Here is a 25,250-nt window from a genome sequence, read left to right as displayed (position 1 = left end):
ATGTTGGTGAGTGCTTTAACATTCGATGTTTTCTATTAGCAGAGATTAATCTTTTTTTTTTTTTTTTTTTTGAGACGGAGTCTCGCGCTGTGTCACCCAGGCTGGAGTGCAGTGGCGCGATCTCGGCTCACTGCAAGCTCCGCCTCCCAGGTTCAGGCCATTCTCCTGCCTCAGCCTCCGAGTAGCTGGGACTACAGGCGCCCGCCACCACGCCCGGCTAGTTTTTTGTATTTTTAGTAGAGACGGGGTTTCACCGTGTTAGCCAGGATGGTCTCGATCTCCTGACCTAGTGATCCGCCCGTCTCGGCCTCCCAAAGTGCTGGGATTACAGGCTTGAGCCACCGCGCCCGGCAGAAATTAATCTTTTTGATAGTGTTGTTGCATTACTATACATACACTGATAAAAGTCTTTCATGCTGATAAAAAATGAATATGGTGTCTCACGAAGGAAACATTGATTCAGAATGATTTTTTTTTTCTCTTGTGTTCTCCAGCTTTTGCCCATGACTCCCTTCTCATGCTTGTTAATGGCAAATTGTACACATCTATTCCAACACAGAGTATAATCACTTCCAAAGTCCTTGTGGATAACTTTTCTCAGAGTAACCTTTCTATGGGTAGGATAACCTTATTGAGCATAGAGAATAGAATTGGAGAAATGTCTTTAGGCATTTTGTCAGAAACATCTATGTATTCTGTGTACATATAATTGACATTTATGAACAAAACTTTTTTAAAAAAATTTGTACATACATACATATTCCCTAGTCCGAGCAGTTCAGTGATGAAGAAGGGGAACCACCAAAACCTGAAGAAGGAGAACCAGCAAATCAAAGTCAGGATCCTGCACCTGCTCAGGAGGGAGAGGACAAGGGAGCATCTGCAGCTCAAGGTGAAGGAAAAGGGAAGAAGAATGTCTGTTGGGGTGTGTGTGTGTGTGTGTGTGTGTGTGTGTGATGCATTGTCATATACCAGGAACAGGAGGAAAGAAAACAATGGAAAGAATGCCTGAAAATTGACTGGAAAAGTGAAGAGGGTATAGTTTGCAGCTTACCTTAGGGAAATCCTTCACTATGATAAAATTTCTCCACTTTATGAATGAGAGAATGGAGGCTCGGGGATTGTGTTTTATCCAAGAACACTTGACTGGTGAATACAAAATTTATATTTTGTTCCAAAGTTTGTGACTTACTACCGTATGTGTTCCTGTAAAAAAAGTAACTGATTTTGCTGAAAATGCTTAAAACTCAAATGCTTTACTGTAAGGTACCTTAGTAGTGGCCCAAGAATAGACCCATTACAGAGGGGTAGGAGCAATTCCAAAAGCCGAGTCACTGAATGTGGCCACCGTTTCCTTTGATTGATATTTTTATATGGTAAGTTTGATACAAGCCGGATAAATCAGGATACTGCCATACAGGTAACTGGTTTAGTATGATTTTTTTAAGTGACTTTTAAGAGGTGATTAAATCTTTTTATGGTTAGAGAAACCAGAAAAGAGGCCGGGTGTGGTGGTCATGCCTGTAATCCCAGCACTTTGGGAGGCCAAGGTGGGTGGATCACGAGGTCAGGAGATTGAGACCTTCCTGGCTAACACAGTGAAACCCCGTCTCTACTAAAAATACAAAAAATTAGCTGGGCGTGGTGGGATGCACCTGTATTCTAAGCTACTCAGGCGGCTGAGGCAGGAGAATCACTTGAACTCGGGAGGCAGAGGTTGCCGTGAGCTGAGATCACGCCATTGCACACTCTGGCCTGGGCAACAAGAGTAGAACTCCGTCTTAAAAAAAAAAAAGTGAGTTTAAGTCAGATTTTAAAAATCATTTTCCATTCTGTTTTTTTCCATACTCTGATCGTGTTGGATAGAATGCATAGGATTCTGCTTTGCATGGTTTGTTTATCGTAAATCATTAAACTCTGGCCTGAGTCATCTTAAAACATCTGAATTGAGCTTTCTTTTTTTTTTTTTTTTTTTTTTTTTTTTGAGACGGAGTCTGGCTCTGTCGCCCAGCCTGGAGTGCAGTGGCCGGATCTCGGCTCACTGCAAGCTCCGCCTCCTGGGTTTACGCCATTCTCCTGCCTCAGCCTCCCGAGTAGCTGGGACTACAGACGCTCGCCACCTCGCCCGGCTATTTTTTTGTATTTTTTTACTAGAGACGGGGTTTCACCGGGTTAGCCAGGGTGGTCTCGACCTCCTGACCTCGTGATCCGCCCGTCTCGGCCTCCCAAAGTGCTGGGATTACAGGCTTGAGCCACCGCGCCCGGCCGAGCTTTCTTTCCTATTAAGAAAGTGAGTGGGCACCCTGTTTCATGTTTGTTTTTCTACGTGGAGACCTGAATATCTATTCTTAGATTCTATCAAATTCTGAATTCTCTTGCTTTTTTAAAAAAAATTATGTTTTAAGTTCTGGGATACATGCGCAGAACATGCAGGTTTGTTACATAGGTATACACGTGTCATGGTGGTTTGCTGTACCCATCAACTCGTCATCTACATTAGCTATTTCTCCTAATGCTATCCCTTCCCTAGCCCCCTACCCCCCGATGGGCCCCAGTGTGTGATGTTCCCCTTCCTGTGTCCATGTGTTCTCATTGTTGAACTCCCAGTTATGAGTGAGAACATGTGATGTTTGATTTTTTGTTCCTCTGTTAGTTGAGGTTTCCAGCTGAGAATGATGGTTTCCAGCTTCATCCATGTCCCTGCAAAGGACATGAACTCATCCTTTTTATGGCTGCATAGTATTGCATGGTATATATGTGCCACATTTTCTTTATCCAGTTTATCATTGATGGGCATTTGGGTTGGTTCCAAGTCTTTGCTATTGTGAGCAGTGTTGCATTAAACATACATGTGCATGTGTCTTTATGGTAGAATGATTTATAATCCTTTGGGTATATACCCAGTAATGGGATTGCTGGGTCAAATGGTGTTTCTAGTTCTAGATCCTTGAGGAATTGCTACACTCTCTTCCACAATGGTTGAACTAATTTACACTCCCACCAACAGTGTAAAAATGTTCCTATTTCTCCACATCCTCTCCAGCATCTGTTGTTTCCTGACTTTTTAATGATTACCATTCTAACTGACTTGAGATGGTATCTCATTATGGTTTTGACTTGCATTTCTCTAATGATCAGTGATAATGAGCTTTTTTTCATGTTGACTGCATAAATGTCTTCTTTTGAGAAGTGTCTGTTCATATTCTTCACCTGCTTTTTCATGGGGTTGTTTTTTTCTTGTAAATTTGTTTAAGTTCCTTGTAGTTTCTAGATATTAGCCCTTTGTCAATGGATAGATTGCAAAAAATTTCTCCCATTCTGGAGGTTGCCTGTTTACTCTGATGATAGTTTCTTTTGCTGTGCAGAAGCTCTTTAGTTTAATTAGATCTCATTTGTCGATTTTGGCTTTTGTTGACATTGCTTTTGATGTTTTAGTCATGAAGTCTTTGCCCATGCCTATGTCCTGAATGGTATTGCCTAGGTTTTCTTCTAGGGTTTTTATGGTTTTAGGTCTTACGTTTGAATCTTTAATCCGTCTTGAGTTAATTTTTGTATAAGGTGTAATGAAGGGGTCCAGTTTCAGTTTTCTGCATATGGCTGGCCAGTTTTCCCAACACCATTTATTAAAGAGGGAATCTTCCCCCTTGCTTGTTTTTGTCAGGTTTGTCAAAGATCAGATGGTTTTAGATGCATGGTGTTATTTCTGAGGCCTCCGTTCTATTCCATTGGTCTATATATCTGTTTTGGTACCAGTGCCATGCCGTTTTGGTTACTGTAGCCTTGTATTATAGTCTGAAGTCAGGTAGCATGATGCCTCCAGCTTTGTTCTTTTTGCTTAGGATTGTCTTGGCTATACGGGCTCTTTTTTGGTTCCATATGAAATTTAAAGTAGTTTTGTCTAATTCTGTGAAGAAACTCAATGGTAGCTTGATGGGGATAGCATTGCATCTATAAATTACTTTGGGCAGTATGGCCATTTTCATGATACTGATTCTTTCTATGCATGAGCATTGAATGTTTTTCCATTTGTGTCCTCTCTTATTTCCTTGAGCCACTGCTCAAGGAAAGATTTGTAGTTCTTCTTGAAGAGGTCCTTCACGTCCTTTGTAAGTTGTATTCCTAGGGATTTTATTCTCTTTATAGCAATTGTGAATGGAGTTCACTCATGACTTGGCTCTCTGTTTGTCTATTATTGGTGTATGGGAATGCTGGTGATTTTTGCACATTGATTTTGTATCCTGAGACTGCTGAAGTTGCTTATCAACTTAAGGAGATTTTGGGTTGAGACGATGGGGTTTTCTAAATATACAGTCATGTCATGTGCAAACAGAGACAGTTTGACTTCTTCTCTTCCTATTTGAATGCCCTTTCTTTCTTTTTCTTGCCTGATTGCCTTGGCCAGAACTTCCAATATTATGTTGAATAGGAGTTAGAGAAGGCATCTTTGTCTTGTGCCAGTTTTCAAAGAGAATGCTTCCAGCTTTTGCCCATTCAGTATGATATTGGCTATGGGTTTGTCATAAATAGCTCTTATTATTTTGAGATAAGTTCCATCAATACCTAGTTTATTGAGAGTTCTTTGCATGAAGGAGTGTTGAATTTTATCAAAGGCCTTTTCTGCATCTATTGAGATAATCATGTAGTTTTTGTCATTGGTTCTGTTTATGTGATGGATAACATTTATTGATTTGTGTATGTTGAACCATCCTTGCATCCCAGGGATGAAGCTGACTTGATTGTAGTGGATAAGCTTTTTGATGTGCTGCTGGATTCGGTTTGCCAGTATTTTATTGAGGATTGTTGCATCAATGTTCATCAGGGATATTGGCCTGAAATTTTATTTTTTTGTTGTGTCTCTGCCAGGTTTTGGTATCAGGATGATGCTGGCCTCATAAAATGAGTTAGGGAGGAGTCCCTCTTTTTCTAATGTTTGGAATAGTTTCAGAAGGAATGGTACTAGCTTCTCGTTGTACCTCTGGCAGAATTTGACTGTGAATCCGTCTGGTCCTGGGCTTCTTTTGGTTGGTAGGTTATTAATTACTGCCTCAATTTTAGAACTTGTTATTGGTTTATTCAGGGATTTGAATTCTTCCTGATTTAGTCTTGGGAGGGTGTCTATCTCCAGGAATTTATCAATTTCTTCTAGATTTTCTAGTTTATTTGTGTAGAGATGTGTATAGTATTCTCTGATGGTAGTTTGTATTTCTGTGGGATCAGTGCTGATATCCCTTTTTATCATTTTTTATTGTGTCTATTTGATTATTCTCTCTTTTCTTCTTTATTAGTCTGGCTAGTGGTCTATCTATTTTGTTAATGTTTTCAGAAAACCAGCTGCTGGATTCATTGATTTTTTGAAGGGTTTTTCGTGTCTCTATCTCCTTCAGTTCTGCTCTGATCTTAGTTATTTCTTGTCTTCTGCTAGCTTTTGAATTTGTTTGCTCTTGCTTCCCTAGTTCTTTTAATTGTGATATTAGGGTGTCGATTTTAGATCTTTCCTGCTTTCTCCTGTGGGCATTTAGTGTTATAAATTTCCTTCTAAACACTATTTAGCTATGTTCCAGAGATTCTGGTACATTGTGTCTTTGTTCTCATTGGTTTCAAAGAACTTTATTTCTGCCTTAATTTCATTATTTACCCAGTAGCCATTCAGGAGTAGGTTGTTCAGTTTCCATATAGTTGTGTGGTTTTGAGTGAGTTTCTTAATTCTGAGTTCTAATTTGATTGCACTGTTGTCTGAGAGACTGTTTGTTATGATTTCTGTTCTTTTGCATTTGCTGAGGAGTGTTTTACTTCAAATTATGTGGTCAATTTTAGAATAAGTGCAATGTGGTGCTGAGAAGAATGTATATTCTGTTGATGTTGGGTGGAGAGTTCTGTAGATGTCTATTAGGCCTACTTGGTCCAGAGCTGAGTTCAAGTCCTGGATATCCTTGTAATTTTCTGTCTCATTGATCTGTCTAATATTGACAGTGGGGTGTTAGAGTCTCCCACTATTATTGTGTGGAAGTCTAAGTCTCTTTGTAGGTCTCTAAGAACTTGCTTTATGAATCTAGGTGCTCCTGTATTGGGTGCATATATATTTAGGATAGTTAGCTCTTCTTGTTGCACTGATCCCTTTACTATTATGTAATGCCCTTCTTTGTCTCTTTTGATCTATGTTGGTTTAAAGTCTCTTTTATCAGAGACTAGGATTGCAACCCCTGCTTTTTTTTTTTCTTTCCATTTGCTTGGTAAATATTCCTCCATCCCTTTATTTTGAGCCTATGTGTCTATTTGCACATGAGATGGGTCTCCTGAATATAGCACACTGATGGGTCTTGACTCTATCCGATTTGCCAGTCTGTGTCTTTTAATTGGGGCATTTAGCCCATTTACATTTAAGGTTAATATTGTTATGTGTGAATTTGATCCTGTCATTATGATGCTAGCTGGTTATTTTGCCCATTCATTCATGCAGTTTCTTCATAGTGTCAATGGTCTTTACAATTTGGTATTTGCAGTGGCTGGTACTGGTTTTTCCTTTCCATATTTACTGCTTCCTTCAGGAGCTCTTGTAAGGCAGGCCTGGTGGTGACAAAATCTCTCAGCATTTGCTTGTCTGTAAAGGATTTTATTTCTCCTTTGCTTATGAAGCTTAGTTTGGCTGGATATGAAATTCTGGGTTGAAAATTCTTTTCTTTAAGAATGTTGAATATTGGCCCCCACTCTCTTCTGGCTTGTAGGGTTTCTGCAGAGAGATCCACTGTTAGTCTGACAGGCTTCCCTTTGTGGGACTTTTCTCTCTGGCTGCCCTTAACATTTTTTCTTTCATTTCAACCTTGGTGAATCAACGATTATGTGTCTTGGGGTTGCTCTTCTCGAGAAGTATCTTTGTGGTGTTCTCTGTGTTTCCTGAATTTGAATCTTGGCCTGTCTCGCTAGGTTGGGGAGCTTCTCCTGGATAATATCCTGAAGGGTGTTATCCAACTTGGTTACATTCTCCTCATCACTTTCAGGTACACCAGTCAAATGTAGGTTTGGTCTATTCACATAGTCCTATATTTCTTGGAGGCTTTGTTCGTTCCTTTTTTTTCTTTTTTTTTCTAATCTTGTTTTCATGCTTTATTTCATTAAGTTGATCTTCAGTCTCTGATATCCTTTCTTCCTCGTGATCGATATGGCTATTGATACTTGTGTATACTTCACGAGGTTCTCGTGCTGTGTTTTTCAGCTCCATCAGGTCATTTATGTTCTTCTCTAAATTGGTTATTCTAGTTAGCAATTTCTCTAACCTTTTTTCAAGGCTCTCAGTTTCCTTGCATTGGGTGAGAACATGCTCCTTTAGCTTGGAGGAGTTTGTTATTACCCACCTTCTGAAGCCTACTTCTGACAATTCGTCAAACTCATTCTCGGTCTAGTTTTATTTCCTTGCTGGCAAGGTGTTGCGATACTTTGGAGGAGAAGAGGCGTTCTGGTTTTTGGAATTTTCAGCCTTTTTGTGGATTTATCTACCTTTGGTCTTTGATGTTGGTGACCTTCAGATGGGGATTTTGTGTAGACGTCCTTTTTGTTGATGTTGATACTATTCCTTTCTGTTTGTTAGTTTTCCTTCTAACAGTCAGGCCCTTCTGCTGCAGGTCTGCTGGAGTTTGTTGGAGGTCCACTCCAGATCCTGTTTGCCTGGGTATCACCAGCAGAGGCTGCAGAACAGCAAATATTGCTGCCTGTTCCTTCCTCTGGGAAGCTTTGTCCCAGAGGGGCACCTGCCAGATGTCAGCCGGAGCTCTCCTACATGAGGTATCTGTCGACCCCTGCTTGGAGGTATCTCCCAGTCAGGAGTCACGGGGGTCAGGAACCCACTTGAGGAGGCAGTCTGTCCCTTAGGAGAGCTTGAGTGCTGTGCTGGGAGATCTGTTGCTCTCTTGAGAGCTGGCAGGCAGGAACATTAAATCTGCTGAAGCTGTGCCCGCAGCTGCCCCTTCCCCCAGGTGCTTTGTCCCAGGGAGGTGGGAGTTTTATCTATAAGCCTCTGACTGGGGCTGCTGCCTTTCTTTCAGAGATGCCCTACCCAGAGAGGAGGAATCTGGAGAGGCAGTCTGGCTATAGTGGGTTTGCCAAACGGTGGTGGGCTCTGCCCAGTTTGAACTTCCTGGAGGCTTTGTTTATACTGTGAGGGGAAAGCTGCCTACTCAAGCCTCAGTAATGGCAGATGTCCCTCCCCCGACCAAGCTTGACAGTCCCAGGTCAACTTCAGACTGCTGTGCTGGCAGTGAGAATTTCAAGCCAGTAGATTTTAGTTTGCTGGACTCCATGGGGGTGGGACCTGCTCAGCTAGACCACATGGCTCCCTAGCTTCAGCCCCCTTTCCAGGGGAGTGAACGGTTCTGTCTTCCTGGCATTCCAGGCACCACTGGGGTATGAAAAACAACTCCTGCAGCAAGCTCCATGTCTGCCCAAACGGTCACCCAGTTCTGTGCTTGAAACCCAGGGCCCTGGTGGCGTAGGCACAGGAGGGAATCTCCTGGTCTGCAGGTTGAGAAGGCCATGGGAAAAGCATAGTATCTGGGCCTGGATGCACCGTTCCTCACAACACAGTTCCTCATGACTTTCCTTGGCTAGGGGAGGGAGTTCCCCGACCCCTAGTGCTTCCCCGGTAAGGCAATGCCCCACCCTGCTTCTGATCACCTTCCACAGGCTGCACCCACTGTCTAATGAGTCCCAGTGAGATGAGCCGGGTACCTCAGCTGGAAATGCAGAAATCACCCAGCTTCTGCCTTGATCTCACTGGGAGCTGCAGACCAGAGGTATTACTATTTGGCCATCTTGCTATTGCTGCCTTTTTTTTTTTTTTTTTTTTTTTAAGACAGAGTCTCACTCTGTTGCTCAGGCGGGAGTGCAGTGGTGCAGCTTCAGCTCACTGCAACCTCTGACTCCCAGGCTCAAGTGATCGTCCTACCTCAGCCTCTTGAGTAGCTGGAACTACAGGCACAAGCCACCGTGCCTGATTTATTTTGTTTTTTTAATAAAAGTTTTGTAGTGATGGGGTCTCACTATGTTGCCCAGGCTGGGATTCTCTGGCTCTTAATAAACAATTGCTTTTTAAATCTTTCACGAAGGAAACCTTGAGTGGGTAAATGATCAAAAGGTGATAGATTGTTTAGTTTCTATTTTCTGTGGCATGAAGGTCAGCGATGCTCAGGATGGGTGTGAGTAAGATGCCTGTGCTAAGCACACTCTCTGCCCCCACAGTCAGTCTGCACGAGCCACTGTTTCTAATAAGACAGTGGATAGAGTGATATAATCACCTCTAACCATATCAAATGTTACATGTAAGTTTCAGATTTTGAGACATGAGTTGATAAGATTTGAAGTCCAAAGACCATGACCTTAGTACTTCCTGAGTAATCAACTGAAATATGTTTTACATATGTGTTTTCCAAATTGCTGACCATTCATTATAAGTGCTTCTGAATTTAAAGGAGGTACTTGATATATAGGGAAGAAATTACCTTTAAATTCTGGAGGTCTGTCCTCAAAGTATATACAGAGGTTTAATTGGATGTAAGACACAGGATCACCCTTACGGTTCTGTTTTTAGTCTATTTAATAAAACCCAAACTGTAGCAGGCTTTACATGCCTTTAGAATCATATAGATAAACTGCTGTTAAGTCATGTTTCCAACTGTTATGTTTCTGTTACAGGTGAAAAGCAATCACAGAGTTAAAAGAAGACACGCTGAAATGATGCAGGCTGCTCCTGTGTTGGAAATTTGTTCATTAAAGTTCTCCCAATAAAGCTTTACAGCCTTCTGCAAAGAAGTCTTGCACATCTTTTGTGAACTTTATTTCTAGCTTTTTGATGCTGTGAGATACGTATCATTCTTTGAAATTTTACATTCTAACTGAGTTTGTATGTACAGACATCATTCTTTTTTTTTTTCTTTCTTTCTTTTTTTCTCTTTTGAGACGGAGTCTCACTCTGTTGTTTAAGCTGGAGTGCAGTGGCATGATCTCTGCTCACTGCAACCCCCCCTCCTGGATGCAAGCAATTTCTGCCTCAGCCTCCCGAGTAGCTGGGAGTACAGGAGCCCACCACTACACCCGGCTAAGTTTTGTATTTTTAGTAAAGATGGAGTTTCACCATCTTGGCCAGGCTGCTCTTGAACTCCTGACCTCGTGATCCACCCGCCTCGGCCTCCCAAAGTGTTGGGATTACAGGCGTGAGCCACCTCGCCCGGGCGAGACATAATTCTTATATATTGATTTTCTATCCAGCAGCCTTGTGAAATATGCTTATGCATTCTAAAAGTTTACTTCTAGATCATTTTCAATCTTCAACATACAGAATCATATCATCCTTCAATAAGAGCAATTTTGTTTCTGCCATTTTTCTTTGTTTTTCCTTTTGTATTTTTTGTAGAGACAGGGTTTTGCCATGTTTCCTGTGCTGTTCTTGGACTCCTGAGTGCAAGTGATGCACCCGCCTCACCTCCCACAGTGCTGGGATTACAGGCCCTCACTGCGCTGGGCCGGTGCTATCATTTTAAAGAGTTTTATTTCCTTTTCTGATTTTATGGCATTGCGCAGACCCACCTGTTACCATGGTGATAGTGGACATCCATTGTCTTATCCCTGATGAGAAACAGAAACATTTCACCATTTCACCATCATATTTACTGTCCTTTTTTTTTTGTAGATGGGCTTTATCAGAGTAAGTCATTCCATTCTGTTGTAAATTTGCTGACAGTATTTGTTTGAATATATGTTGAGTTTCATCAGTGCATCTATTTTGTTTACCACAGTATTTTTTTTCCCATTCATCTGTTAATGTAGTTAATTAGATAGATAACTTTGTACATTTTTATTTTCTATTTTTAAAAATTGAGACAGGGTCTCATTCTGTCACCCAGGCTGGAGTGCAGTAGTGTCATCAGAGCTCACTGCATCCTTGACCTTCTTGGCTCAAGCGATCCTCCCACCTCAGCCTCCTAAGTAGCTGTGACTATAGGTACATGTAACCATGCCCAGCTAATTTTTCTTTCTTCTTCTTCTTTTTTTTTTTTTTTTGTAGTGATGAGATTTTCTCATGTTGCTTAGGCTGATCTCGGACACCTGAGCTCAGGTGATCTGCCCAGCTCAGCCTCCAAAAATACTAGTACTACAGGCGTGAGCCATGGCCTGGCCGGTTTTTCTTATATAGGGGTCATATCTATGTAAAGACTAAACTTACCTGTACCTTTGTGTGGGTGGGCTAAGAGCATGATGAAATTTATCATTCTATTGATTTAAAGACAACTATCCTTTTTTTTTTTTTTTTTTTTTTTTTTTTTTTTTGAGACGGAGTCTGGCTCTGTCGCCCAGGCTGGAGTGCTGTGGCCGGATCTCAGCTCACTGCAAGCTCCGCCTCCCGGGTTTACGCCATTCTCCTGCCTCAGCCTCCGGAGTAGCTGGGACTACAGGCGCCCACCACCGCGCCCGGCTAATTTTTTGTATTTTTAGTAGAGACGGGGTTTCACTGTGGACTCGATCTCCTGACCTTGTGATCCGCCCGCCTCGGCCTCCCAAAGTGCTGGGATTACAGGCGTGAGCCACCGCGCCCGGCCAAGACAACTATCCTTGACTTTCCAGTGTGTAAGTCCATGAAAGCATAATTATGTTGAAAGCATATACTGTTATGGGTGTTGGGAACCCTGCAGTTTCGGCTGCTGTGGGAGCATGTCCTTGGAGGTACCTTTTGTCTGTTTTCTCAACTCCAAACATCTTAGGACCCTGGGTTGTGACTGGTAAGGAATGTGTCTTGCTAGTTTCAAGATGGAGTTGACTTTCACATGGTGTCACTCTGTCTGTCCTGTTTCTCTAATACTGTCACTTCTCTTTCTGTGATTCTGATGCTGCAAATGATACCATTTTAGTATTTTCTTACAGGTCCTAGAGGTTGTATTCATTTTTCTTTCAGTCTGTTTCTCTGACTTGTTCACATATTAAACAATTTCTTTTTGGAGTAGGTTGCTATTTCCGTTTTCGCAGGTGGTCTACCTGTCTTCCCAGGCAGTCACCGTGGTTCTTGTCCTCATGGTGGGGCCAGGGCAAAAGAGGGCCCTGGAGGGGAGAGGGGTTTAGTTGAAGATGGAATGAGTTTTGAGGGGAGCACTACTTGAGGTATTTGAGTCCCAGAGGCATAGGAAACAGCAGAGGGAGGTCGGATTCCATTATCCTCAGTGGGGATGGGAATCCGGGGTTTGGGTTGCGGGGCTGGGAACTGCAGTCCTCCCCGGCCCACAGCCGCGCATGCTCCTTGGCTCCCGTCTCAGTGCGCATGTTCACTGGGCGTCTTCCGCTCTGCTGCTTTGCCCAGGTGGAGAACGCTAGGGAGCTGTGAGGGTGTGTGGTCTCGTTCCTGCTGTCCGGACTCTTTTTCCTCTACTGAGATTCATCTGGTAGGTCTGCAGGCCAGTCATCCTGGAGGCTGAAGTGTGAGTGAGGTTGAAGAGCTGGCAGCTGGCAGTGTGCTTCGGGTGGGTCTGTCGGGTCCTGCTCATGGTCTGTGGCCTCTGAGGGAGAAGGGCCTTGTAGCTCCTGAGGGAGAAGGGCCTTGAGTCTTCTGAAAGGGAGGGAGTTCCTCACCTCTGAAAGAGAAGGGCCTCGAGGTCGTCCTCCTTCTCTCAAAGGCTGCGAGGCCACCATCAGCTTTGTGGTTGTGAAGGGGCCAGGACAGAGAGGAAGGTGGGCCATGAAGGGGAGGAGGTCAAGGGCTCAGGAGTAGAAGGGGCGATTGCTGGTTGTGTTGTCAGAGGGCTGGAAGTCAGGAGGTGCCAGGAACCCCAGACACAGGGCAGATCCCTGAACGAGGCCCCAGGCGGGTGCGAGGAGGGCAGTAAAGAAGGGAGCTGGCACCTGGGAAGGCTGCGGGCTGGTGAGTGCCCCCAAGCTTTGTGGAGTGCGGAGCCTCCGAGTGAGAAGCGTCGCAAGGTCTCACCTCTGCCATGGAAGGTCCGGAAACAGTGGGAAGGACTGGGCGAGGCTGTGTGGTCCAACCAAACTTGATTTGAGAGGGGTGAATGGCTCTAGTAAGTGGGAGTGTTCCAAAAGTAGCAATCACGAGAATTATGATTCACTAGTGTTTTCATGTGGAGTCCACTTGTGAAACTAAACCTCATCAGAAATGCCCTCTGTCAGTGGGGCGCTGTGGCCTGCGCCTGTAGTCCCAGTTACACGGGACGCTGAGGTGGGAGGATCCCTTGAGTGGGAAGTCGAGGCTGCAGTGAGCTGTGATCGCGCCACTGCACTGTGCCAGAGCAACACAGGGAGACTGCGGGACCAAAAGAAATTTAGAAAAAATGCCCTCTGCCTTTTGTCACACTTCTTAAGATGATTGCTCTGCCAGCTTGCCCAGCATAAGTGGCTTTGTAGACACTCAGAAAACGTACACACGTATGCTTCACTCTGGGACTTATTTTGAGAGTATTTTCAAAATTAAAAGGACAAGTTAACGTTGATCCATGGAAGTGATCGAATATAGCAGCCCTCTGGAGCGCATGTTCCCAATCACGGTTGTCTGTTTTCAGTGTGAAATATGAGTTGGCGAGGAAGATCGACCTATCGGCGTAGGCCAAGATGCTATGTAGAGCCTCCTGAAATGATTGGGCCTATGTTGGTGAGCCCTTAAACGTTAATTCGATGTTTTCTATTAGCAGAAATTAATTTTTGCGATAGTGTTGTTGCATTAGTATGGAAATGCTGAGAAACGTCTTTCCTGCTGATAAAACATGATTATGGCGTCTCATGGAGGAAACGTTGATTCTGGAGGATTTTTTGTTTTTCCTCTCGTGTTCTTCAGCTTTTGCCCATGACTTCTTTCTCATGCTTTGTTTGTTAATGACGGATCGTACACATGTATTCCAACACAGAGTATAATAGCTTCCAAAGTCCTTGTGCATCACTTTTCTCACAGTAACCTCCCTGTGGGTAGAGTAACCAGTGAAAGTGGTTCACTGGTGGAGAAAATGGGCTGATAGAGCGGCAAGTGCAGCAAGGAAGAGCTTGCTGGCAGGGTAGCAAGAGTGGCTTGCCACCCCAATTGGGAGTGTGTGGGTGTGTGTGGTCCTACCCAGGACATGAGGGAGGCTCGTTTCGTCCGATGAGGAGTCCTGGGGTAGGACTGGTGTGTATGTGTGTGAATGTGGGAGCCTAACTAGGCTCACCTGGGACACGGGAGAGGCCCGTTTCATCCGATGAGGAGTCCTGGGGCAGAGGACATGTGTGAAAGTGTGTGAAAGAGATGGTCTCGGGAGAGCCCAATGCGGGGAGTGACGTGGGGAAGCACAGATCCCTTAGCGTGGGCTGTGTGCTCCAAGGCAAGTGCGGGGAAATCAGACCTAGGACGTTGTGCACAGCTGATAGGACCAACTCCACAGCCACAGCAGGCTGTGAAAGGGGAAGGCACGTTCCTGGCTAAGCAGCCTCTGAAACTCTCGTAATAGGACCCAGTCTGGTGGACCCGAGAGTGAAAGTGTGCTACAAGGGAGGAAATGGGAGGAAAAGCATTGAAACCAACTCCTTTGGAGTGCATGATAAAAAAATTTTAAAAAGGATTTAGAGGTGATTATGGGATGAAACTGGATGCTCAAAAGTTAAGGACATACCGTGAATTAGAATAGCCCTCTTTTAGTGTTGGATGGCTGGCCAAAGGCACTACAGAGAAATTGGCCATGTGTTTTAAGGTGGTGACTGGGGTCAGAGGACAGCCAGGGCATTCAGACCTAGTCTTTATATTGATTGATGACTAAATGCCTAGCAGTTTATTGTAGAATGCTCGCAGCTCACGCCGGGAGAAACCAGCTGCTCTGGCGGCTACAGAGTTACAGGGAAAGTCACAGAGGCTTGTAACTCCAAAAGTAAAAAGTGAAAAGTAAAAGCCAAAAGTGAAAGTAAAAATCAGCTGCCCGGGCAGCTATGGAAACAAAAGAAAAGTCTGAGGAAAGAGAAAACCGGTTTTGCAAGAACCACAGGAGGTAATAGAGACCCCTCCTCCCTACATTCCAGTGTACCCCCTTTACCAAGGCTAACTGCCCCTAAGGAGTTAAGTTCAAAGAGATACAGGCGGCCGGGCGCGGTGGCTCAAGCCTGTAATCCCAGCACTTTGGGAGGCCGAGACGGGCGGATCACAAGGTCAGGAGATCGAGACCATCCTGGCTAACACGGTGAAACCCCGTCTCTACTAAAAATACAAAAAACTAGCCGGGCGAGGTGGCGGGCGCCTGTAGTCCCAGCTACTCGGGAGGCTGAGGCAGGAGAATGGCGTAAACCCGGGAGGCGGAGCTTGCAGTGAGCTGAAATCTGGCCACTGCACTCCAGCCTGGGCGACAGAGCGAGACTCCATCTCAAAAAAAAAAAAAAAAAAAAAAAAAGATACAGTCTCCCAGTCTCACAGAAATCAGAGCTCTGGGAAGTTAAAGTGAAAGGCTAGAAAAGTCAGGCAGGCCATCTCAGGTCTGGCCATGCCCAAGTTATGCTTACGCCTCTTACGAGGACAAAAGGACACCTACTAGGACCCAGATGAGGCAGTCTGGCTTCAACACCTACAAGGGCGCCAAGAAACACTTCTGCAAAGACTAAAGGATGGTAAAAGAAAAATGCAACCAATATAAAAAATCTTAGAGGTGCTCCAGGGTGCAGATAAAAGCACTAGCCAGTTTTTAAAAAATTAATTAATTAATTATTATTATTATACTTTAAGTTCTAGGGTACATGTGCATAACGTGCAGGTTTGTTACATATGTATACTTGTGCCATGTTGGTGTGCTGCACCCATCAATTCGTCAGCACCCCTCAACTCGTCATTTACATCAGGTATAACTCCCAATGCAATCCCTCCCCCCTCCCCATGATAGGCCCCGGTGTGTGATGTTCCCCTTCCCTTAAGAAAGACTTTGTGAGGCATTTTGGTTGTACACTCCGTTTAACCCTAATGCTGCTGAAAATCAGCGCATGGTGAATACAGCATTTGTAAGGCAGGGCCAAGGAGATATTAGGCATAAATTGCAGAAGTTAGAAGCTTCATCGGCGTGAATGCTACTCAGTTTATTAAAGTGGCTACCAAGGTGTACATTAACTGAGATCAGGAGGCAAAGAAGAAAGCTGATCGGAGGCTTAAGAAAGGCTAATTTACTAGCAGCAGCCCTTACAGGAGGAGAAGCTGGCTTTGCAAGGAGGCATGGACATGGGCATGAACGCGGTCATGGAAAAGGCTAGTCTGGATAGGAGTTTGAAAGCCAGCCGAGGCTGGAGAGAGATTAATGTGCATGGTGCAAAAGGAAAGGACACTAGAAGGATAAATGTCAAAAGAATAAGGAGAATGTTCAATGGTCTAACACCCAAGAGCGGCGTTTGGTTGCTAGTTGTGGTGCTTCCAAGGCAGATCCTGATCCGATCAGCTTAGTGGGGGCCAAGAATTTAGAGGAATGAGACAGACTAGACTCCATCCTTTCAGGCCCCGGGGAGCCTATGGTCTCTATGGAAGTAGGGGGCCGATTAATGGATTTTTTGGTCGATATTGGTGCTAATTTCTCTGTGGTACCTCACCCAATTAGCTCCCCCACAAAGAACTGTGCTACTATCGTAGGGGCTATAGGGGCCAAAGAGAAGAGACTTTTCTGCAAATCCAGGAGATGTGTTATTAGGGGACAAGAAGTGCAGCATAAGTTTCTATATATGCCAAATTGTCGAGTGCCCTTGTTAGGAAGAGACTTACTCCAGAAACTGCAGGCACAAATTTCCTTTACATTTAAAGGGAATATGACACTGGAGTTTGGAAAGTCTAAGGCAATAGTATTGACTCTAACTGTCACAAAGGCTGAGGAATGGTGGCTCTATGAATGCCAGAAAGCTACCGGAGCCAGACCTACACAATATGTGGGGAATGCTTTTCAAGGTACCAGGTGTATAGGCTAAGGACAACCCCCCTGGACTTGCTGCAAATAGACCCCCGGTGGTAGTAGAGCTTAACCCTCATGCTGCCCTGGTACGAGTCTGTCAGTACCCCTACCCAGAGAGGCAATTGATGGCATAACAAAACATTTAAATCAGCTCTATGAACATAGGATTATAGTGAAATGCAAGTCCTCCTGGAATACTCCTCTGCTTCCTGTGCGCAAGCCAAATGGTGAATACAGGCCAGTTTACAAAGTGTCCAAGGACAAGGCAAAAGTCTGTTTTCGGGAGGTTGGATATCTAGGATTCATGGTATCCCAAGGCCAGCGCAGGCTTGGAAGTGCATGCAAGGAGGCTGTATGTGCATTGCCCACCCCAGTTTCAAGGTAGCAGGTCAAGAAATTTCTGGGTGCAGCGGGATTCTGCCGAATCTGGATTGCAAACTTCTCCCTTATAGGAAGGCCCTTATATGAGGCTGCCAAAGGAAAAGAAAGAGAGCCCCTCGAATAGGAAAAGGAACAGGAAAAGGCCTTCAAAGATATAAAGGAAGCTCTTATTCAAGCCCCAGCGCTAGGGTTGCCAGATGTAAAAAAAAAACAAAAAAACAAAAAAACCCAAAACCCTTCTTTCTGTATGTGGATGAATGGAAGGGAGTGACAGTCAGAGTCTTAACTCAGTTGTTGGGCTCTTGGCATCGGCCAGTAGCATACTTATCCAAGAGACTGGACTTGGTGGCCTTAGGTTGGCCCCACTGCCTCAGGGTGCTGGCAGCTACTGCAATCCTTATAGAAGATGCCAACAAGCTAGTCCTAGGTCAGAAGATAATAGTCCGGGTGCCACACGCTGTATTCACCTTAATGGAGCAAAGAGGACATCGTTGGCTGTCCAGCTCTAGAATGCTAAAGTATCAAGGGCTTCTGTGTGAAAATCCCCAGATAACACTGGAGTCTGTGAATACCTTGAACCCAGCTACCCTACTACCTGTGGAGGAGCCCAGTTGGAAGGATGGTGGGTTGCCTTACTGCTGGCAGGACCTTCCCCATTGTTGCATAAATACGGTGAATGAAGTGTTCTCCAGCCGGGAAGATCTCAGAGATACCCCCTTGGAGAGCCCAGATGTTGACTACTTCACTGATGGTATCAGTTTCATAACAGATGAGGTGCAATATGCAGGGTATGCAGTAGTGACCCAGTACTCAGTGGTCGAGGCTCAAGCCTTACCTTCTGGGACTTCTGCTCAGAAGGCTGAATTAATAGCATTAACCAGAGCACTGTTATTGGCCAAGGGGAAGAAAGTAAACATATATACTGATTCAAGATATGCTTTTGCAACCCTGCGTGCCCATGGGGCAATGTACAAAGAGAGAGGACTATTGACTACTGAAGGAAAAGAAATGCAAAATAAAGAGGAAATTTTACAATTATTAGAAGCCATATGGGCTCCAGAGAAGTTGGCTGTCATTCATTGCAAAGGACACCAAATCGGGAAAAGCTATGAGGCACAGGGCAACAGAAAGGCAGACCGAGAGGCTAGGCAGGCAGCAATGAGCAAGGCTTTACCTGAAGAAAGAACTCTAGCAATGCCTCTCCTTATAGAGCCCCCTTTACTGGAGGTAACCAGTTACTCTTGAAGTGAAAAAACTTGGTTTGGTCAGGAAACAGGAAAATATATTAAAAATGGATGGTGGCTGTTCTCTGATGGGAGGCTAGCCATCCCAGAAACAAAAGCCCCAAGGTTTGTGAAGCAGATCCATAAAAGAACACACATTGGAAGGACGACTAGAGACTTTGATAGGTTGGCATTTCTATGTGTCACAGCTCTCTGCCATCACCCGTGCTGTTTGTGAACAATGTCTATCCTGTGCCCGGAATAATCCAAAACAAGGACCAACTCGACCCCCCGGAATTCAAGAAGCAGGAGCTGTGCCTTTTGAGAACCTGCTTGTAGACTTTCCCGAGTTACCTTGAGCAGGAGGTTACCGGTATATGCTAGTGTTTGTTTGCACCTTCTCAGGGTAGGTTGAGGCCTTCCCCACCAGAACTGAAAAGGCACGAGAGGTAACAAAGGTGCTACTAAAAGACATCATGCCAAGATTTGGGTTGCCTTTAACCCTAGGATCAGACAATGATCCTGCATTTGTGGCAGAAGTAGTACAACAGCTGACTCAACTTTTAAAGATCACATGGAAACTGCATACAGCCTACTGACCACAGAGTTCAGGGAAGGTGGAATGGATGAAGCGGGCACTCAAACAGCTACTAAAAAAGTTTTGCCAGGAAACTCACTTATGATGGGATCAGGTCTTGCCCATGGTCCTCCTCCAGGTCAGGTGTACACCTACAAAACAAACAGGGTGTTCGCCCTATGAAATATTGTTCAGAAGGCCACCCCCAATCATTAATCAAATTAGAGGGAACTTAAAGGAGTTAGGAGAGTTAACCCTTAGGAGACAGATGCAGGCTTTAGGAGTGGCAATGCAGGAGGTGCAAAGCTGGGTAAGGGAAAGGATACCTATAAGTCTAACAGACCCAGTGCATCCACATAAGCCAGTGGACTCTGTCTGGGTTAAAAGGTGGAATCTAACAACCTTGGGGCCCTGATGGGACGGGTCCCATATTGTAATCATGTCTACTCCCACTGCTGTTAAAGTTGCAGGTGTCACACCTTGGATTCACAATAGCCGGCTGAAACCAGTGGCAACCATGACTCCTGACGATGACCAGTGGATTAGCTAACAAGACCCAGATTGCCCCACCCAAATGGTCCTACGGCGAAACCCAACCACCGGTAAGAAGGACGACTGCCCTGCTCTGACCGCACCAGAGGCTGGTCAGTCGACACACGGCTGAAGCTTGAGGATCCTACAAGCTCTGCTCTAGTCACATCCTGGAAGCTGACTAGTCTATGCACAGCCGAAGCTAAGAGGGCCATCTCTGGATAAGTAAATGTAAATACAATTTATAAGCCTAGTTATAATTCTGTCAATACTGATTGTTCTGTTGTTATTACTGCAAATGCTGCAAATGTCTATGCTCAGAGGAAGGTTTGCCATGCCCATATGTAGTGTAAGCATGTTTCTATTACATACACTGATGTTGTTACCATTTCTGCCTATACTAAAAGGGGAGAAATCTTTAGAAGGATACCCACATTGTGTACACACTACCTGGGTAAAAAATACCATAGTTAAAATTCTACTGTACCGTACCTACTATAAATGTACAGGAACCAAGTTAAGAACCTACACATACAACCAGAAACAGTCTGCAATGGTTTAACACAAGAGAGGCTTAGCAGGAGCAGCCCTAAACATCTGTACAGAGAACCACAAATCAGATGCCTAGACTGTAACATTCAGTGGTCTATGCTAACAGAGCTCCAACACTTACATTCAGGAAGGACTGCTCTGCTAAGGAGTATGTAAACCAAACCAAACTGTAAGACAAGGGCATGCAATCCTTTAAATTTTGCTATCTTAAAGCCAGAGCTACCTTTCTGGTCTACAGGACAGACAGCACTATTACAGGTAAATAGACAAGGAGCAGGCCTTGGAGTCCACTACTAATTGTCAAAAAGACTAGAAGGACTCAAATGCGTCCAACCCCGCAATTTCGGGTCCATAAGTCATTCTATAAGCATTTTGATCAGTCAGTGCCTGCGCTTCCCCCATCAACCAAAAACTTATTTGCCCAACCAGCTGAAAACATAACTGGCAGCTTAGGAATTTCCTCATGCTGTGTATGTGGAGAAACTAATATGGGGGACCAGTGGCCATGGGAGGCAAAGGAATTAATGCCACAAGATAAATTCACTTCGCCTAACCCTGCCAGTGAACCAACAGCCTCAGCCAGTGTTTGGTTGTTAAAAAACTCCATAATTGGAAAATACTGTATCGCCCATTGGAGAAAGTCTTTCAGAGAGGGAGTAGGAGAAACAATCTGCCTAGGGCAACAGTATTATGATGAGACTAAAGACAAAACTCTGGAGAAACACCCAGAATGACTCCTACTTACCAGATCCAAACCCTTTCGGTTCTCTATTCTAAGCCACTCTTGGCATCTCTAGGGGCTCCAAATGCTTGGAAAGCACCCTCTGGCCTATATTAGATCTGTGGAGCATGGGCATATTGGCAACTGCTGGCTAAATGGACAGGGGCATGTGTATTAGGAACAATCAAGCCATCCTTCTTACTAATTCCTCTAAAGCAAGGGGAACTCTTAGGGTATCCAGTTTATGATGAAAATAAAAGAAGAACTAGAAGAAGCATAATCACAAAATTAGACACAAATGTCACAAAGGATGTAGACATAGGAGACTGGAAGGATAATGAATGGCCTCCTGAAAGAATCACTAAATATTATGGGCCAGCTACCTGGGCATAAGATGGGTCATAGGGATATCACACCCCAATCTATACGGTCAACTGCATCATAAGGTTGCAGGCAGTCCTTGAAATTATAACCAATGAAGCGTCAAGGGCACTAGATTTATTGGCAATACAAGCAACACAAATGAGAAATGCTATATATCAAAATAGATTGGTTTTAGATTACCTCTTAGCCTCAGAAGGAGGAGTATGTGGAAAACTTAATTTAACCAATTGTTGCCTAGAAATCAATGATAATGGCTGAGTTGTCATGGAAATCACAGCTAGAATGCGCAAGTTGGCCCATGTTCCGGTTCAGACTTGATCCGGATGGGCCCCGGATTCATTGTTTGGAGGATGGTGCTCAACCTTTAGAAGATTCAAAACTCTTATTGGTGGGTTTTTGTTTATTCTTGGCATCTGGCTCATCTTCCCTTGCATTTTACCCGTTTATTGGGAGTATTCAGTCAACCATAAAGGCAATAGTAACCTGACACACTACTGCGCAGTTGATGGCATTAACCAAATATCAACTGCTGCCAGTAGAAGCAGCAGCTCAGCTCCGTGAAGAGGTGGCAAATAATGGTGCTTTCTATGAACACCTTTGTTATAAAAAGCACCAAAGGGGTGAAATGAAATGAATTAAAAGAAATTAAAGAATGTGTAAGCAAAAACTCAGTTGTATGTAAGAAAACACAGTTCCCCCTGAGGAAAAGAAAGAGTTGGAGTCCTTTAAAATTAACTGCCTGTTTTTCCTTCTGTGGCTAGTGAGCCTTATCTCTCCCTTTCCCAGGCATTGTGAAGACTCTGTTTCTCTAGCTGTGCAGCAGCAAGGTTATTAGACAGATAATCTCAAGTCTTAAAATAGGTTGTTCCTTGAAAAGTAAGAAATGATGTAATGCATGTCTTAATTGAATAACTGTCTTTGTTTCTCACTTCTGTAATACACTTCCCCCTGCACAGATCTCCCCCCGCCCCACGAAATGCTTAAAAGGTAGCTTGACTGTTTGTTCGGGCTCAGTCCTTTGGATGTTAATCAGAATGGGTCGGTGCACCTAAATAATTAAATAATTCCTCCTCAACCCCTCGGTCTCTCTGATTCTTTAATTATCCCACAGCAATGAGACCCCACGCCTGGCCCAGATAATTTTATTGATAGGATTTCTTTTTCTGATCCAGAGTCTGGTTCAGGATCACGTCTTACATGTGCTTTTCAGGTGTTTTTAATTTGCTTTAATCTGGAGTGTTTCCTTAATTTTTCTTTGTCATTCATAATATAGACATTTTTGAAGAGGATAGACCAGTTGGTTTGCAGAATGTTCTGCAGTTTGGGCTTTTTCATGTATTTTATAAAGACCTTTTTTCAACTCACCATTTATTGGTGGCTACTCATGCCATATAAGAGTCTAAGTGCTAGGAGTGTAAGTGCTATGAGAAACAGGATTTCAGCCTTGAGTCATTTAATAAGATAAGGACAATCAGAAGTAGAATAACAGAGAAGTGCAAAGGAGGCAACAAAGGTGTCTGATGGCAGTCTTCAGAAAGGAAGAGGGTAATATTTGGAAAACCCTGTTTTCCTGTTTTTCTCCTAACAGACTCCTGAAATAATGTTCCTGGGATTCTTATCAACACATTTATTATAAGACTAGCTAAAGCTTTTATATAATAACACTGAGAGCATGAATATTATTTTCTTACTTATATTTTATGTTTTACTGCTTAAATTGATATGTACTTTTTATTTTTAAGGGCCAGAGCCTGAAGCTGATAGCCAGGAACAGGTTCACCCGAAGACTGGGTGTGAGCGTGGAGATGGTCCTGATGTCCAGGAGATGGGCCTGCCAAATCCAGAGGAGGTGAAAATGACTGAAGAACGTAGGCAATCCATTAGGCATGAAAACTGTAAGGTGTCTGTTTCCACAGTATCGTATTATAATTATTATTATATTTTCTAGATGTAGTCTCACTCTGCTGACCAGGCTGGAGTGCAGTGGTGCCATCTCGGCTCACTGGAAATTCCGTCTCCAGGGTTCAAGTGATTCTCCTGCCTGAGACTCTCGCAGAGCAAGGCTTACAGACATACTCCACCACGCCCAGCTAATTTTTGTATTTTTAGTAGAGACGGGGTTTCATTATGTTGCACGGGTAGTTCCTGAACTCTTGACCTCAGGTGATCCACCTGCCTTGAACTTTGAAATTGCCAGGATTACAGGGGAGAGCCATCGTGCCCAACCCAGCATTATATTTTTATTTTTATTTTCTAAATTTTTATTTATTTATTTTTTTAAGACAGAGTCTCACTCTGTCGCCCAGGCTGGAGTGCAGTGGCCAGATCTCAGCTCACTGCAAGCTCCGACTCCCGGGTTTATGCCATTCTCCTGCCTCAGCCTTCCGAGTAGCAGCTGGGACTACAGGCGCCCGCCACCTCGCCCGGCTAGCTTTTTGTATTTTTTAGTAGAGACGGGGTTTCACCGTGTCAGCCAGGATGGTCTCGATCTCCTGACCTCATGATCCGCCCGTCTCGGCCTCCCAAAGTGCTGGGATTACAGGTTTGAGCCACCGTGGCGGCCACATTATATTTTTAATAAGAGAGAGGTAACAATACTGCCTCTTTAGTAATAAAGCTCTTATATAAAGGTTATTTGAAACATAGTTCAGGCCTCAGCACCCGACTGATAGACTGTCAGATATAGAAACAAGCTGAATCAGAGCCATGTTGAATGAAGATTTGAGTCTAAATCCTTGAACCAATAGCTCATAATTTTTTTTTTTTTTTTTTGAGACGGAGTCCCGCTCTGTCGCCCAGACTGGAGTGCAGTGGCCGGATCTCAGCTCACTGCAAGCTGCGCCTCCCGGGTTTACGCTATTCTCCTGCCTCAGCCTCCCGAGTAGCTGGGACTACAGGCACCAGCCACCTCGCCCGGCTAGTTTTTTGTATTTTTTTAGTAGAGATGGGGTTTCACCGTGTTAGCCAGGATGGTCTCGATCTCCTGACCTCGTGATCCGCCCGTCTCGGCCTCCCAAAGTGCTGGGATTACAGGCTTGAGCCACCGCGCCCGGCCAATAAAGCTCTTATATAAAGGTTATTTGAAACATAGTTCAGGCCTCAGCACCCGACTGATAGACTGTCAGATATAGAAACAAGCTGAATCAGAGCCATGTTGAATGAAGATTTGAGTCTAAATCCTTGAACCAATAGCTCATAATTTTCAGATGCTTTTGTAAAGGTCTACTTTTAACAAATACATAACACATTTGTAACACCCATCACTTGGTGTGAAAAATGCTGAAGCACTGATGCGGGTTCTAATACCAGCTCTTACAGCCTTGGCGAGATTCTGAGTGAGTCCTTTCACTTCTAAACCTGTCTTTGGTTCTTATGAAAATAGTGAGTTGAAGTCAGAGATTTTAAAACCATTTTCCCTTCTGGTTCTTTCATACTCTGATCCTGTTGCATTGAATGCATGGGATACAGAGATCATCTGCTTCACATGATGTGTTGATCCCAAATCATGAAACTCTGGCCTGAGTCATCTGAAAATCTCTAAATTGAGATTTCATTGCTACTAAGAAAGTGAGCGGGCGGTCACTCTGCTTCATCCTAGTTTTTCCGTGTGGAGAGCTGAATACCTATCGTAGTATCTTGTCAAATTGTGAATTCTCCCTCCTCTTTGTTTGTTTGTTTGTTTGGTTGAGACAGAGTCTCAGTCTGTCACCCAGGCTGGAGTACAGTGGTGTGATTTCAGCTCACTGCAACCTCTGGCTCCCTGGCTAAAGCAGTCCTCCCACCTCAGCCTCCTGAGTGGCTGAAAGTACATGCACAAGCCCACAAGCCACCGTGCCTAAGTTGTGTTTTTTTAAAATTTTTTTTAAACTTTTTTTTTTTTTGTCGAGATGAGGTCTCACTATGCTGCCCAAGCTGGGATTCTCTGGCTTTTAATGAACAATTCCTTTTAAATCTTTCCTCACAAAAAC

The 25,250-nt window shown here is 44.1% G+C and overlaps 1 protein-coding gene across 1 annotated transcript; it reads left to right on the top strand.

Moving 5' to 3' along the window:
• Positions 1–25,232, top strand: LOC112616303 (G antigen 1-like). Its single transcript, XM_025373295.1, has 4 exons — positions 1–6; positions 769–892; positions 23,025–23,197; positions 25,176–25,232. The coding sequence occupies exons 1-4, from the start codon at positions 1–3 to the stop codon at positions 25,230–25,232; spliced, it is 360 nt and encodes a 119-aa protein (XP_025229080.1).
• The last annotated feature ends 18 nt before the right edge of the window (positions 25,233–25,250 follow it).

This window comes from Theropithecus gelada, chromosome X, assembly GCF_003255815.1.
Source record: "Theropithecus gelada isolate Dixy chromosome X, Tgel_1.0, whole genome shotgun sequence".
Classification (NCBI taxonomy): domain Eukaryota; kingdom Metazoa; phylum Chordata; class Mammalia; order Primates; family Cercopithecidae; genus Theropithecus; species Theropithecus gelada.
Note: the sequence above shows the minus strand (reverse complement) of the source record. Positions and strands in the feature narration are given on the sequence as shown.